Source organism: Protopterus annectens, chromosome 5.part0 (genome assembly GCF_019279795.1).
Source record: "Protopterus annectens isolate FY-2018-M chromosome 5.part0, PAN1.0, whole genome shotgun sequence".
Lineage (NCBI taxonomy): Eukaryota > Metazoa > Chordata > Ceratodontiformes > Protopteridae > Protopterus > Protopterus annectens.
In genome coordinates, this window is record NC_056735.1 from 243,747,897 (window position 1) to 243,761,392 (window position 13,496).

A 13,496-nucleotide genomic window follows, 5' to 3' on the forward strand; every position below is an offset into this window, starting at 1 on the left:
TAATGAAAATTTGACAAAGAAAAGTAGATCTATCTATACATATATATATATATATATATATATATATATATATATATATATATATATATATATATATATATATGAATGTATATACAAGTAGGCAACAACTTTTTCAATAAAATACTTTGTTTGTTTCTTTCGGCTTTTCCGAGTTAGGGGTCGCCACAGCGGAACTCCGGTCCACTAATGATTGGCAGTAGAGTTTTACGTGCTGGCTTGCCGGGCCTAATGCACAACCTTCAATGAAGGAACGCCAGTTCACGCATGTCGCCACACAGAAGTCGCTCTAACTGAGAATCGAACGGGCAACGTCTAACTGTGAGATGACAATGCTACCGCAGCACCACTACCACAGCTGAGATCGCAAATTATCATGTAGGGCTAATCAGTCTCTTAAAACTCTCTACTGTTTTGTTCCTGTTTAATACTGCTCGGTAGTCCAATAGGATGCTGCTTCCTTATCTAACAATTACTAAAGCAATCTCTGTTTTGAGGATCCTTAACAAGCAGTTATTAATGCAATTTATAATATGTGGCCTTTGTGATTGCTGCATCCAATGTAGGGCAAAAGTTATAGAAAAAGGTGCATTAATGAACACTTTGTTAAGTAGCTGTAAAACATAAGACAACACGGGTGACATAACTGGACATCCGTCATTTCAGTGAGACTGGAGAGGAAGAAGTTGTATTTGTTCGACAGTAAAATATTCATCAAAGTGCAGGGAATCTGGTAATGTTGGTACTGTTCTAAGAATAAAGAAACAAAGAAATACACAAGTAAAATTCCACAAGCTGGGATGCTTTAGTCTTAGAAGTGCGGTGACAGAATGGACTACCAATGTAAATAATTTGTATGAATGAAAGCTAAATGAGCTGAAGGAAAGAAAATGAAGGCTACAGATTTCAATTGTCCCATTCACCTCATTTACCACATGACTGGCAGCTGTTAATATGCTAATGGTCATCTACGCCTCGCATAAAGTAAATTCTTCTTAGCTAGACGGGGAAAATTTAACTCCCAAGATGGTACTTAATTATATTAACATTTATTTATGTCAGTAGTACAGCAATTTACAGGATGTATAATCACCAGGTGGACCTTGGATATGCATAAGCAAACTCTGACAGCTTATCAAGAAACAATGTTTGCACGCCGATGGACTATGTCTGTTGCCTTAGCTGAAAACATATGATCAATCTGACACTCTTTGCATTTCCTGCATTGCATTTTTGCATTAAAAAAGTTAAAAATATAATGCAACTGCAACAAAAATGCCACAAATCATCCTTTAACACTACTTATTTGAAATTAGTAGTGCTAAAATGCATTTACCACATATTATTTTAATGTCCACAGGTTATAGGATAATATGACTGCTGCTGCAGTGTCAGAATATCCAAATTGATAAAACCCAATGAAATATATTTAAAAAGATGTCCTTGTTGCAATGCATTTGCTTCCTTTGCTTTGGCCATCTTATTAATTTGGAGCACACCTTAAGTAAAGCTTTCTGTCAGTATTAATGGAGTTACTAAATAGCTTTCATTATTAGAAGGGTGTATAACAATCTAGAAATATGCAGCACTGACTTACCTTGTCTTAGGCCAGATTTCTCGATCCATAATAGCTGTTGTTGTTATGGCTCCTGTTTGAGAATCAATCCTAAAGAGATCTCTAGTAGGTGATGATTGGATAGCATATGTCACCTGACCATTCTGTCCCTGATCTGGGTCATCAGCTAATACCTACAGGAATGAATGGATGAATAAACGAATAAATAAATAAACAATAAACAAACAAAGTACATATATAAATAAAATTCCATAAGCTAGGACATTGGCATTTAGATGACAAGTAACTGAGAAAACTCTTAAAATAATAATCAAAAATAGAAAAAAATCAAAGCCCTAATTCAGGCTTTCTTGAATGGACAATGTCATAAATTCAGTTTAAAGTGTAAACATTGGAAATTAATATTCCAGTGCTTAAAATGCAATCTAAGTAAGCAGCAGCCAAAATACATAGCTCTAAATAGCAGAAATGAAGAGGAGCCCAGATATATGTTTTTGTGTGAGTGTGTGTGTGTGTGTGTGTGTGTGTGTGTGTGTGTGTGTGTGTGTGTGTGTGTGTGTGTGTGTGTGTGTGTGTGTGTGTGTGTGTGTGTGTGTGTGTGTGTGTGTGTGTGTGTGTGTGTGTGTGTGTGTGTGTGTGTGTGTGTGCGTCTGTGTTTGAATTTCTACATGCTTTAGATTTACTACACAGTTATTATCAGGACAGAGAAAGTAAGTGAGTGAGAGAGAGAGGGAGAATGTGTTCCCTAACAAACGTTTCTTATCTATACATATATCTAAGGTTGCATATTTTCATTTTATGTTTGTTTTGTGTGCCAAAAAGGTTACATTTTAAAGTGACACTTTTTTTGATTTAGGTGAGTGGCAACTTCATTAGACCACGAAAAGATAATTTCAGAATCTGTCTACAGGAGAAAAGATGTATTGTCTTGGAATATGCCCCCACCCACCACATATTGCACTGATGGGATTTAAGGATAGGGAAGAAACGCAGAAAAGTCAGCAAGCGTCTGAGGTCAATAGAATCAAATCCTGCTTAGTCTTGTCATAGGTTTGGTTATATAGCATGCTCAAAGAACATACGCTGGACCTGTTTCTCATCATGGATGTTACTGTGTTTCTTGTCCAATCAGGAACATCAAGCAAGTTGCATTTTACCCTTTTCTTTGCAGCAGACCACTGGTCTGTCACCTCATATCTCAGGAAGATGCCTTTGCTAGAAAACCCAGTAACTGGAAGATCCAGAAAATTAGTTCCCCTCTAGAGGACAGATTCAGCTTAACAAGATTATTCATCAAGAAAATGTCTCTAACAGCTACATATACAAGTTTTGATGATCTGAAGCTGCCATTCAACATACTGGATACACATGGACTGGGCAATGGACATGATAAAAATATCTAGATGTATAGCTACATCTATAAACACACACACACACACACACACACACACACACACACACACACACACACACACACACATATGTGCATATGTGTGTTTGTGCACGTGTGTGTGTGTGTGTGTGTGTGTGTGTGTGTGTGTGTGTGTGTGTGTGTGTGTGCATGTGTGTGTATGTGAGTGAGTGTGTACATGCATGCGAGCATGTATGTATGTGAGCAAAACTATACTTGCAGATGTATTATTGTAATATGCGAGGAGCATCAAAAAAAAGTACCAAAGATGACAGTTTAGGCTGCCAGAAGCAAAACTTTTAAAAACGTTGAATGAGTTTTATGTTAACTAAAAGTGTAGTCAATGTCTGTGAATTTGTTATTATCTGTGAATGGCATAAATGTTATACAAAAGTAGTAAATTGGCAAATGGCTGATTTTGCTTGGCCATATTAATATTATCCATCACACATTGAATAAGTGAAATTGGAGTTTATGGAAGCAAGAATTAATAGAAGTAAAAGGGATAACATAACACATTAATACAACATATCAAGAATGACTGTATATTTAATCAAATGATGGTAGCAGAACAAATGATAGAATTACCTATTCAGCACCTGCCAGGCCTTTGCATATAGCACTCATCTAATTACAAACAACTGTTTGACTTATTATTAAGTCTGTCTGCAGAGGGCTAGACATATGAATCTGTGTGCAATGACTTTGGAAACAAATTGTGTTGAAGGATAAGGCAGAGATCAGTAAAGCCATCATAAGACTTGAAGAAACAGCTGTGAACTGTAGTGGATATCAGTCAGCAGCTAACCTAAATCACATATGCAATCGTGTAATTATTTCTTTCAACAGATGGCTATTTATGTAAGAGGATGGCTGCACCATTCACTGAATGTGTATCTATGCTATGTATTTGTTTGTGTGTTGGGGGGTGCCTTGCAGTAAGATGCTAGAAAGATATTAATTACATTATTTTTCAGCTATTAATTACATTATTTTTCTGTGGCAAGGGATGAAGCATAAGTCGATATCTCCAAATAAAATTGTTTTTGACAAACGTTCTATGTTTCAGGATAGCTGTGTCAGTCTTGGTCTTTTTAGAAGCCTGCCAATGCAGAGTCCGAAAAATGATCCATATGAACTTGATCTGGCGTTTTATACAAAGACGCATAAATGTCAAAAGGAAGATGAAATCCTGAAATAATGTGAAAAGAAAAAAAAAATGAGTCTGGGTATCAGAGCTTAACGATGTGTTGGAGCTTCATTGCACTGCAACAGTGTCAGTGGTTAGACAGTGCACCCACCTTTGATGTCTGAAGATAAGAAGGCTGTGGGTTCTTTTCCCACTAGAGGTGACTGGATTAATTTTCAAATTACTGACACTGCAGTGCAGCATTACACTCCTGATTATGCTGTTCTATGGTTGACAGGTTAAATCAAGGTTCCATTTGCTTGAGTTTGTGGTAGCTCAGGTGGATGTAAAAGATCCCATGGCACCTACTGAAAGGAGTATGGAAAGTTCCCTGATGTCCAGGCCAAATTTCCCCTAATAGTTTAAATGCCACCTTGGGTGTCCCTAAAATGGGCTACTAGCCTAGTGGGACTAACACAGTTAACAAAGGATAAAACAATAAAAAGTAAACAAATAATACTAATTTGAAATCAGCATACATAAATAACATTTTCAAAGTACTCACAACACTTTACACCCTTCCAGAAAAAAACATGCACATGGCTTACCATGAACTGGAAGCTTTAACACAGCTGCTTTGCCACCGATGGTATTTTTTTAGAATGACCTACTGTACCCCTGTGGTTTCCCACTATCATAGGCCTCAGAGGTGAATGCAGTCTCACAGGTGCCGCTGCATGCCAGTGCAGCAATCCAGGTGAACAGCTAGTTCTTTTGAGCCATGTCTTTTCCCCTGGGCATGCCAGCAGATTCTATTTTACAGCAATTAATCTGCAGCATACATTTCGCAACTGAAGCTGCTGTCAAAAGGCAGTGGTCACCCATTCACTGGTATGAAAACATTCACAGTGTAGAGTAAGTTTGGTGAAGACATGGAGGTAGAGTGGTGTTAGTAGGTGTATATGTCTGGACATGAATGAAACTGCATGAATGCATCTGTCCATGAATATGCATTAGCCTGGGGGGGTGGTTGCACTAGGGAGGTTAGATTGGGATTTAAGAGTCTGAATGTATGCATGAATGTTGGAATGTGTGTAAACGAATGGCTAAGTGTTTCCATCGCTGTGACTAAATGTTGGCAGACTACTTTACTGATGGGTGAATGCGTATCTGTGTGAGTGTGAGTGTGTGTGTGTGTGTGTGTGTGTGTGTGTGTGTGTGTGTGTGTGTGTGTGTGTGTGTGTGTGTGTGTGTGTGTGTGTGTGTGTACGTGACTATGGTGTGCATTTTCCAACAAAATACATGAATCAACAGGAAAACACTACCAATGTGATGTCTGAGATTACTGTCATTACCAATAGTATGATTCAGAGACATGCTAATGAGCTGACAATAAGCCAATAATGAGGCCTTTCTAATTTTAAGCATAGGTATTGCTGAACTGCATTTTCTCACCATTGCAGAAGGTAATTTTTTTCTGACTTTAAAATGTTTCAAATGATTTTTGTTTATAAGAACCAATAATACAATAACATATAAGAGCATAATCTAATTATTTCTAAATATCTACATACATAAATGCAAACCAAAGAGAGAGAGAAAGAGAAATAAAAAGAGGAAAACAATATATGTATGCACACAAGTTCCATATATGGAATATTCTGGTTATGTATGTTTTCTCTTCCACCATCCATTGCTCCCTTTGACGAATACTGCTTCGTCTCAATAGCAGAGCTGGGTTTTGGATCCACGGATGCCTTGAAACTGAATCTTTGCCCTACATGAAGCCGTAGCATTAGTGTCTTTTTCCCATCTCTTCTAAGATTCGCCACCTTCATTATTTTCTTTAGAGTATTAACAATGTTGATCTGAGGTTCCCATACCTGAGGTCTTGCTTCTCCTGTCCAGTTGCATGTTATTGCAGATTTAACTACCCCTTCCCAACACTATTTGTTTTCATATTTTTTTCCATGCAGTCTGGTTTGCATCCAGCCCTAACAGATACAGCCCCATCTGTTCTAAAACATCCTCCCCATATCTTTTCCCATCACACTCTCTCCAATACTTTTTTGTTCATTTGCATTCCTAGAGCATCTGCAGAATTGCTGTTTTTTCTGGACCACACCTCCTGCACTTATTTTCACTTCCACCATATACATTTGCTTTCTTATGGGTGCTAAATACTATTGGTGTAGCCTTCCCTTCCTCTCCCTCCCCTCACTTCCCTGTCCTGTCCTTTTTTGTCTTGTCCAATGTCTTTATAGATTAACCCAGAACACCCTTTCTCTTTCCAGATACCCCATTTTATATCAAATTCTCCTTTCTCTTAGCATTCCTACTTCCTGTTTTCTGATGCTGTTCCCTATTCATGTTTGGCACGTTTAATATTCTGCAGAGTGGACAGTCATGCTTTTTTATGAAAGAATGTGAAAGGCCAGAATGCAAAGCTCTGGTTTGGGAAATCAAAGGCTCACCCCTGGTGCTAATAACAATTCCTGAAAATACATATTTATTATTTTATACCAGTTAGTCTCAATTGCCTGTTTAAAATGAATATAAGGAATATGTCTGTGCCTGAGTGTTATGGGGTAACGGAGTTTGTGATGCTTACAATACAGACAGTACTGTTGCCTGTATCGGGCTTTTAACACAGCTTGTCCTATAACTGAGTGAATACGTGACTGGAGTAATGAAGAATGTAAGCAATTTAACTTACTTCAAGCAACACCAAATATTGCCTGCTGCCTTTAGGTTAATGAAATAATAGTGAACTAGTTCAGGAAATTGTTGTATACAACTTGGAAGTGATATCTAATAGGCAAAATCAATTGAGCAATTTAAATTTGTGGTTGAATAAACCCATTGACTTTAACAGTCCTCCTACCACCCAACACTACAACCTTTGAGAGATGCACTTATCTAGCCAAACTGGAGGTAAAGCTCTCTCCAACCAAGACTGAACTTGATAGTCATGAGGAGAAGGTAAACATTTGCACCACACCACACTCATCACATAGTCTCACTAAATCTACACCACGAAAATCCACACATAGTAACTCAAAATATTCAAGGAGGCTCTCAATAATAATTTGTCTAAGTAACAGAAACCTCCAAAGCAGAAACGCAAGCAACCTCCATCCCCCAACACAACCCAAATGACACATAGCCCACAGACTCTGTGTGTCACTCAACCACAGCCAATAAGGCAAAACAACGTACTCAACACACTAGTCATAGGTGACTCTATAATCAGGCAAACTGATATCCCACTCACCAGGCTAAACAAGGAGAAGGTTACTGTCAGCTGCCTGTCGGGTGCCAGGATCCACCACACAACCCACTCACTCAGGTCACTTCACAACAAGTACAAATATGACTCTGTCATTGTCCATGTTGGTGTGAATGACCTGAGATGTACCTCCCTGGACTACATGAAAAGAGAAATGGAAGAGCACTCTGATCTTGTAGCCCAGGCAGGTATGACCCTAGCCCTGAGTAGCATTCTGCCATCTCCCAGAATGATACCACAGTACAAGGACAAAATTATTGACTTCAACAATTGGCTAAGCTTCTGGTGTCATTCTAAGGAGATCCAGTATCTGTCTGCTTGGGATGACATGGTCGACAGACCACGATGCTTTGCCACAGATGACCTGAACCTATCGCCCCTGGGATTCCGGATGCTGGCTAAGGCTCTTGCTGCCCCTATAGTGCCTTTTTTTAGGCAAGGTTCAAATAACAAATTCACCACCATAACAAGAACAGGCAAAAAAAAAAAAAAACTGAGGGTAATGCTACTCAATGCTAGAAGTCTAAATCTCAAAATGCACTCACTCGAAGCACTCCTTAAAATGGAGAACATCGATATCTGTGCAGTGACTGAGACCTGGTTCAAGGCTCCAGACAGCACCCCTGCACTACCAGGCTATAAGTCATACTACACTTTTCGCCCATGTAACCTGGACCGTAACACCAAAGGTGGAGGTTTGTCCATATTCATTAAGGATATCCACACCTCCAGGCTAGTTGCTCAGCATAATGCATCCGAGGTTTTCCAAGTGCAACTAACTCTGGGCAAAACTGCAATCCAAATTGTAGCTTGCTACAGATCCCCCACCATGCCCCAGGATTCCCACTCCTCTTTTCTTGATGTATTGGAAAATATTAGGGTTCAACCAAACACCCTAATAATGGGCGACTTCAACTACCCCACCATTAACTGGGAAAACTACTTGTGTACCAACTCCTCAGCTTAGCACTTTCTGGAATTCATAAACTCCAGTGCCCTGGATCAACTTATCCACACCCCCACCAGGGGCAACAATATCCTAGACCTAGTCATTACCAACATGGGTGACCGGTATTCCACACCTGAAGTCATCTCCTTGTTGGTCCAATCCGACCATAGGCTAATCACCCTCGATATCCACATCCCACCCCCCACCCCCCATTAAGGAAACCATGGTAAAAAATTTCTCCAAAGCCAACTTCATGCTTCTTAAGACAAAAGTGGTGAACTTCATGACACCCATGCAGATGGACAATACAGTTACAACTGCTGAGTCCTACACAAATGCACTCCATAAGCACTTACATGAGTGCATGGATTGCGCTATCCCAAACAGAACCAAGACGCTATCCTCCAAAAAAAGGAAGCCAATCTGGTGGTCCCCTGCCATAAACAAACTGCACAACAGAAGGAAGAAACTGTTGTAAAAGAGAGTAAAATCCCATGAGTGGAGGAGCTCCCTGGTCAGCCTCATTAAGAAGCTGAGATCCCTTATAAGATCCTCCAAAGCTAGCTATGAAAACAAAATTGCCACTAATTATAAGGACAATTACAAAGCATTCTATAGCTATGTCAAGAATCTCGATGACAACACCCAGATCTGCTCTGAGTTACAGAACAATGGCACGAAAAGTACAGAACCACCTGATATTGCCAACATCCTAGCAGATAGGTTCAGTGCCAACTTTACCTCCCCCCACCCCCTAAAGGGCCCATATCTATACAGGAAGAATGCAGAGTCCCTGTAATCACAACTACACAGGTAAAAGCTGCACTTTCTAAAGCCAAAAATACAGCATCCATGGGACCAAACAATATCCCAGGCTGCATTTTACATGAACTTCAGAATGAACTGGCTACCCACTTAAGCACCATGTTCAATAATAGCCTCGCATTAGGCTTTGTGCCCACTGAATGGTGCACAGCAACAATTATCCCACTCCACAAAGGGGGAGCCACCACTGATCCTGGGAACTATTAACCTATTAGCCTCACAAGCCTGGTCTGCAAGGCCATGGAACATATCATCATGGAACTCATAAACAAAGACATTGGTAACCTCCAAACTTTGGATCCCACCCAGATTGGGTATGTGAAAGGCAGATCATGCCTCCTGAACCTGATCAACTTTTTTGAGGCAGTCACCAAAGCCGTAGATGAGGGTAAGGTGGTTCACACAGCCTATCTTGACCTCGCCAAGGCTTTCAACACCATCCCCCATTCTGGAATTATAGCTAAACTCACTAAACTAGGTATAAATTCCTACGGCACAAGATGGGTTGCCAATTGGCTCACTGACAGAACCCACACTGTAAAAGTTGCAGACTCTAAATCTGACCTCAAAGCAGTAACAAGTGGAGTACCACAGGGTTCCATCTTGGGACTACTCCTGTTTGGTATGTACTTCTCTGAAGTACAGGCTAACACAGAAGGCCTCTGGCTAATGAAGTTCACAGATGACTTCAAACTAGGAGCCATAGTCAAGTCCCCAAATGATGTGGACATCTTACAGAAGAGCCTCGCTGAGACAGATGCCTTGTGTCAGAGCCATGGCCTCAAGCTCAATGCCAAAAAGTGCAGTGTCATCCCCTTTGGTAAAAACTCTGTACCCATGAACTACCACATTGGCAGCAATCTACTTAACACTGAATGTGTGATAAGAGTCCTCGGGACTCAGGTGGACAGTAGTCTCTCCTTTGATAGTCACATCACCACAGTAGTCAGGAAGTCCTTCTACGTGGCACACCTCATCATAAAAGGGTTCTCATCCAGGAAAAAAGAGGCCATTGTTCCCCTCTATTCGACACTCATTAGACAAATTATAGAGTACAATGCCCCCTTTTGGAATGTACTTCACATGACATCTGCAGCAGCTGGAAAGGCCACAGAAGTACCTCACAAAGAGGATTACTGGCCTCAAACAAATGCCCTACACTGACTGCCTCAAAAAACTCCAGCTTTACTCCATAGCATATCACCTACTATGAGGTGATCTTTGCCTAACATATAAAGCTATGCCAAACCGTGAGCTGTTGGACATGCTACACCTAAAGAAATCCCAATCCCTCCAAGCTACCCACTCTAGGGACCTAAACGTTGTCACCACAATAAACAGGACATGCTGGAGGGATAGATTCCTGTCCCAGAGACTTCCCATACTCTGGAACAGGCTACCCATCTATGTCAAGCAAAGTTCTTCATTAGCACTCTTCAAGAAAAATCTTGATGAGTGGATGGGAAATAGGAAATAAACCCCGGGGATCACTTCTGTGTCTCTGCTCGACAGTGGCACAGGAAAATAACTTTCTTGGGTGGCGTAAGCCAGGGAACCTTGTTGGCTAGGCTTACTTAGGTTATTGGGCCGATAGCCTAGTACCTACCTATAAACCTATTAACCTATGAACAGTATACCCTATAGTAGTAATGGCACTTTGCAGCAAATGATGGATAAGTTTGAACAAGTGCTGCTAAAATGCTGTAAGCTGCAAGTTGAAAACATGTATTTACTCAAATGTGTTAAAGCCAAACAGGTTTCCCAGGTCTTCGGAACTGGAAGTTTCCAACAGGTTTAATACCAGGCTCTCCCTTGCATTATGAACTAGTGGAACTATTTGACCAGCAGGGTATTAAATTGATTGAAATACTTATGAAGCATAACTAATGGGCTATCGACCATCTGACTGATAAAACGTATAACTAACTGGCTATCGACCATCTGACTGATAAAACGTATAACTAACGGGCTATCGACCATCTGACTGATAAAATGTATAACTACCAGGGATATTAAGAAATATTTACTGTTTGTTTCCAGGCATGCCCAATATAATGACATTTATATTAAAATTGACAAGATTATTGAAAAGATGCAAAAGAGGAAAGAGAAAAATATGGAAAAAGACAGGCTTGAGTATTTAGAAGGAAGAGTGTATCCACAGCCAATTGTAATGCAGGAGAGGTGAGGCCGACCCATTGTGAATGAGGAAACAGGAACAAAGTTTAGAAAAATGGGCTGTACAGAAGATGAAATCTGCCCTTTAGAGCAATCTGCACTGAGGAGTTCAGAGCATTTAAGAAACTGAAGGAACAACTTTCAGATTCCCCTCGGAACAGGAACAACCAACAGAGGTGGCAGAGCAACACAAGGAGAGGCAACAAATGGAGGAGGAATTAATGTTAATGTCTGATCGACCTGGGAAAACGGTTATTGAAGGAGATGATGGACCTGAAACAATTCTTAATCATGCAGGTGACTTTAAAATCTATAATTACACTTCTAACGTTTATGGGTGTTAACATGCTGAACTACTCAGCAAAGGTTACACCTTGGTTCCTACAGTTTACACCAAAACTGAGATGGTGTTACTTGATATGAGGCTTTTCATTAGAACACTGTACCTGAAAATGTTTTTAATGGTATAAATATGGAACATGAAATTAATTAGTTGTGTAGTATTTTTAATCCACCCCTTTCTTTACTTCTTGTTGTATTTGAGAAGTTATGTGACTTTGAATTTAGAGAATTTATAGCTAAAAGAGATTGACCAGCCCAATTCAATTTAAGTAATTCGGAATTCATACTACTCAAACAATTATGTCAAGACAAAAAGTCATGAAGCCTGATAAGGGGGGTGGAGTGGCTATCATGCATAAGATTGATTATATTGGAAAAATGTTTGAATATCTGAATGAAGATGATTTTTATGAAGAAACCATCCCGAATTGTATTCATATTGTATACAGGAATGCAGATTTTTTTCTTTGGGATATGGTTGAACAGGGGCAGATCAATGAGGACACTTTTGATTTTTCATATGTTGTTTCCTATTGACCCCACAATATTTGGAATCCCAAAGATCCATAAAAATCTTGTTGACCCCACCAATAAGACCTATTGTAAATGCGAATACTTCTAAAATACATCCTTTAGCAAAATTCATTGATATTAAGTTAAAAAGTTTGTTAGATAGTTACCCGCATTTGTGTCATGACTCATTTTGATTTTTTTTGTTGAAACTACAAAAAGACACCTTATTCAGAGCCATTAGTGTTTTTCACCGTGGACATGGTTAACTTGATTATTGTTATACCAAATATTCAGGGGTTGGAATGGTTTTGTGAATTTCTAGTGGATTATGGAAAACATGATAATGATGAAGTTTACACTTTGGTAACTCTTATGGAGATGGTGTTGGACTATAACTTTGTGCACATTGATGGCCAGTATTTTCAACAAAAAAGGGAGTGTCAATGGGGGCCACATGTGGCCCCTTGTTTGCTAATATAGTTATGTTACAGTGGGAGAGATATTTTGCCTTCAGCAAATTTGTTCCAATTTTATATAAGTTAATTAGATGTTTTGATTGCCAACAATGATGTTAATAAGAAAACTGTGTCCAATATTTATTGAAAGCCCCATTACTCAAATGCACTGTTGCATTATTTTTGTTGTCACCCCCAGCATATTAAGAGGGGGACTGTTAAAGGGCAATTTATCCACTTGAGCAGAATGGTTTCTGAAGACGAACAGTATGAGATAAAAGGGCAAAAACCGTCTGAGATGTTCTATGCAAGGGGGTATCCAGAACATTTAGTGACTAGAACAAGACAGAAAGTGGATGACAAGAGAAGGGGGGATTATTGATACCCCTTCTCAGATCTCCACTGGATCACCCCTTAGAAATTAACAGGAACAATGATAAATACAACAATTAATTGTGCCTTTATAACTACTTATAGAGAAGACCACGGCCCTATTGTGGACATTCTTATTAAGAACTGGAACATTTTTCTTGTTTTGGAAACACAGCCAACACCTTGGGGGAAGACGACATATAGTTTACAGAACTGGGAGATCCATGAGGGGTTCCTTGAAATGGGAGAATTGTTTTTCAACTAATAAAAGAAATAGCACATTTAAGTGTGTTTTTTGCAAGCAGTGTAAGTTTATTTTGGAACAAGATAAAGTTGTTATAGACAAATACATACTTCATTCCACTGTAATGTAATTCCATAGGAAATTATTTACACGGCCAAGTGTTTAGACTGCCATAGTTTTTATATTGAAAAACAA

At 39.4% G+C, this 13,496-nt stretch overlaps 1 protein-coding gene across 1 annotated transcript in view; it reads right to left on the minus strand.

The window, feature by feature from the left end:
- Positions 1 to 13,496, minus strand: part of DCHS1 (dachsous cadherin-related 1) — a 935,819-nt gene that overhangs the window by 50,791 nt on the left and 871,532 nt on the right. The window contains exon 17 of the mRNA XM_044072218.1: positions 1,616 to 1,767. Within this exon, the coding sequence (XP_043928153.1) occupies positions 1,616 to 1,767 (152 nt within the window). The remainder of the gene's footprint in view (positions 1 to 1,615; positions 1,768 to 13,496) is intronic.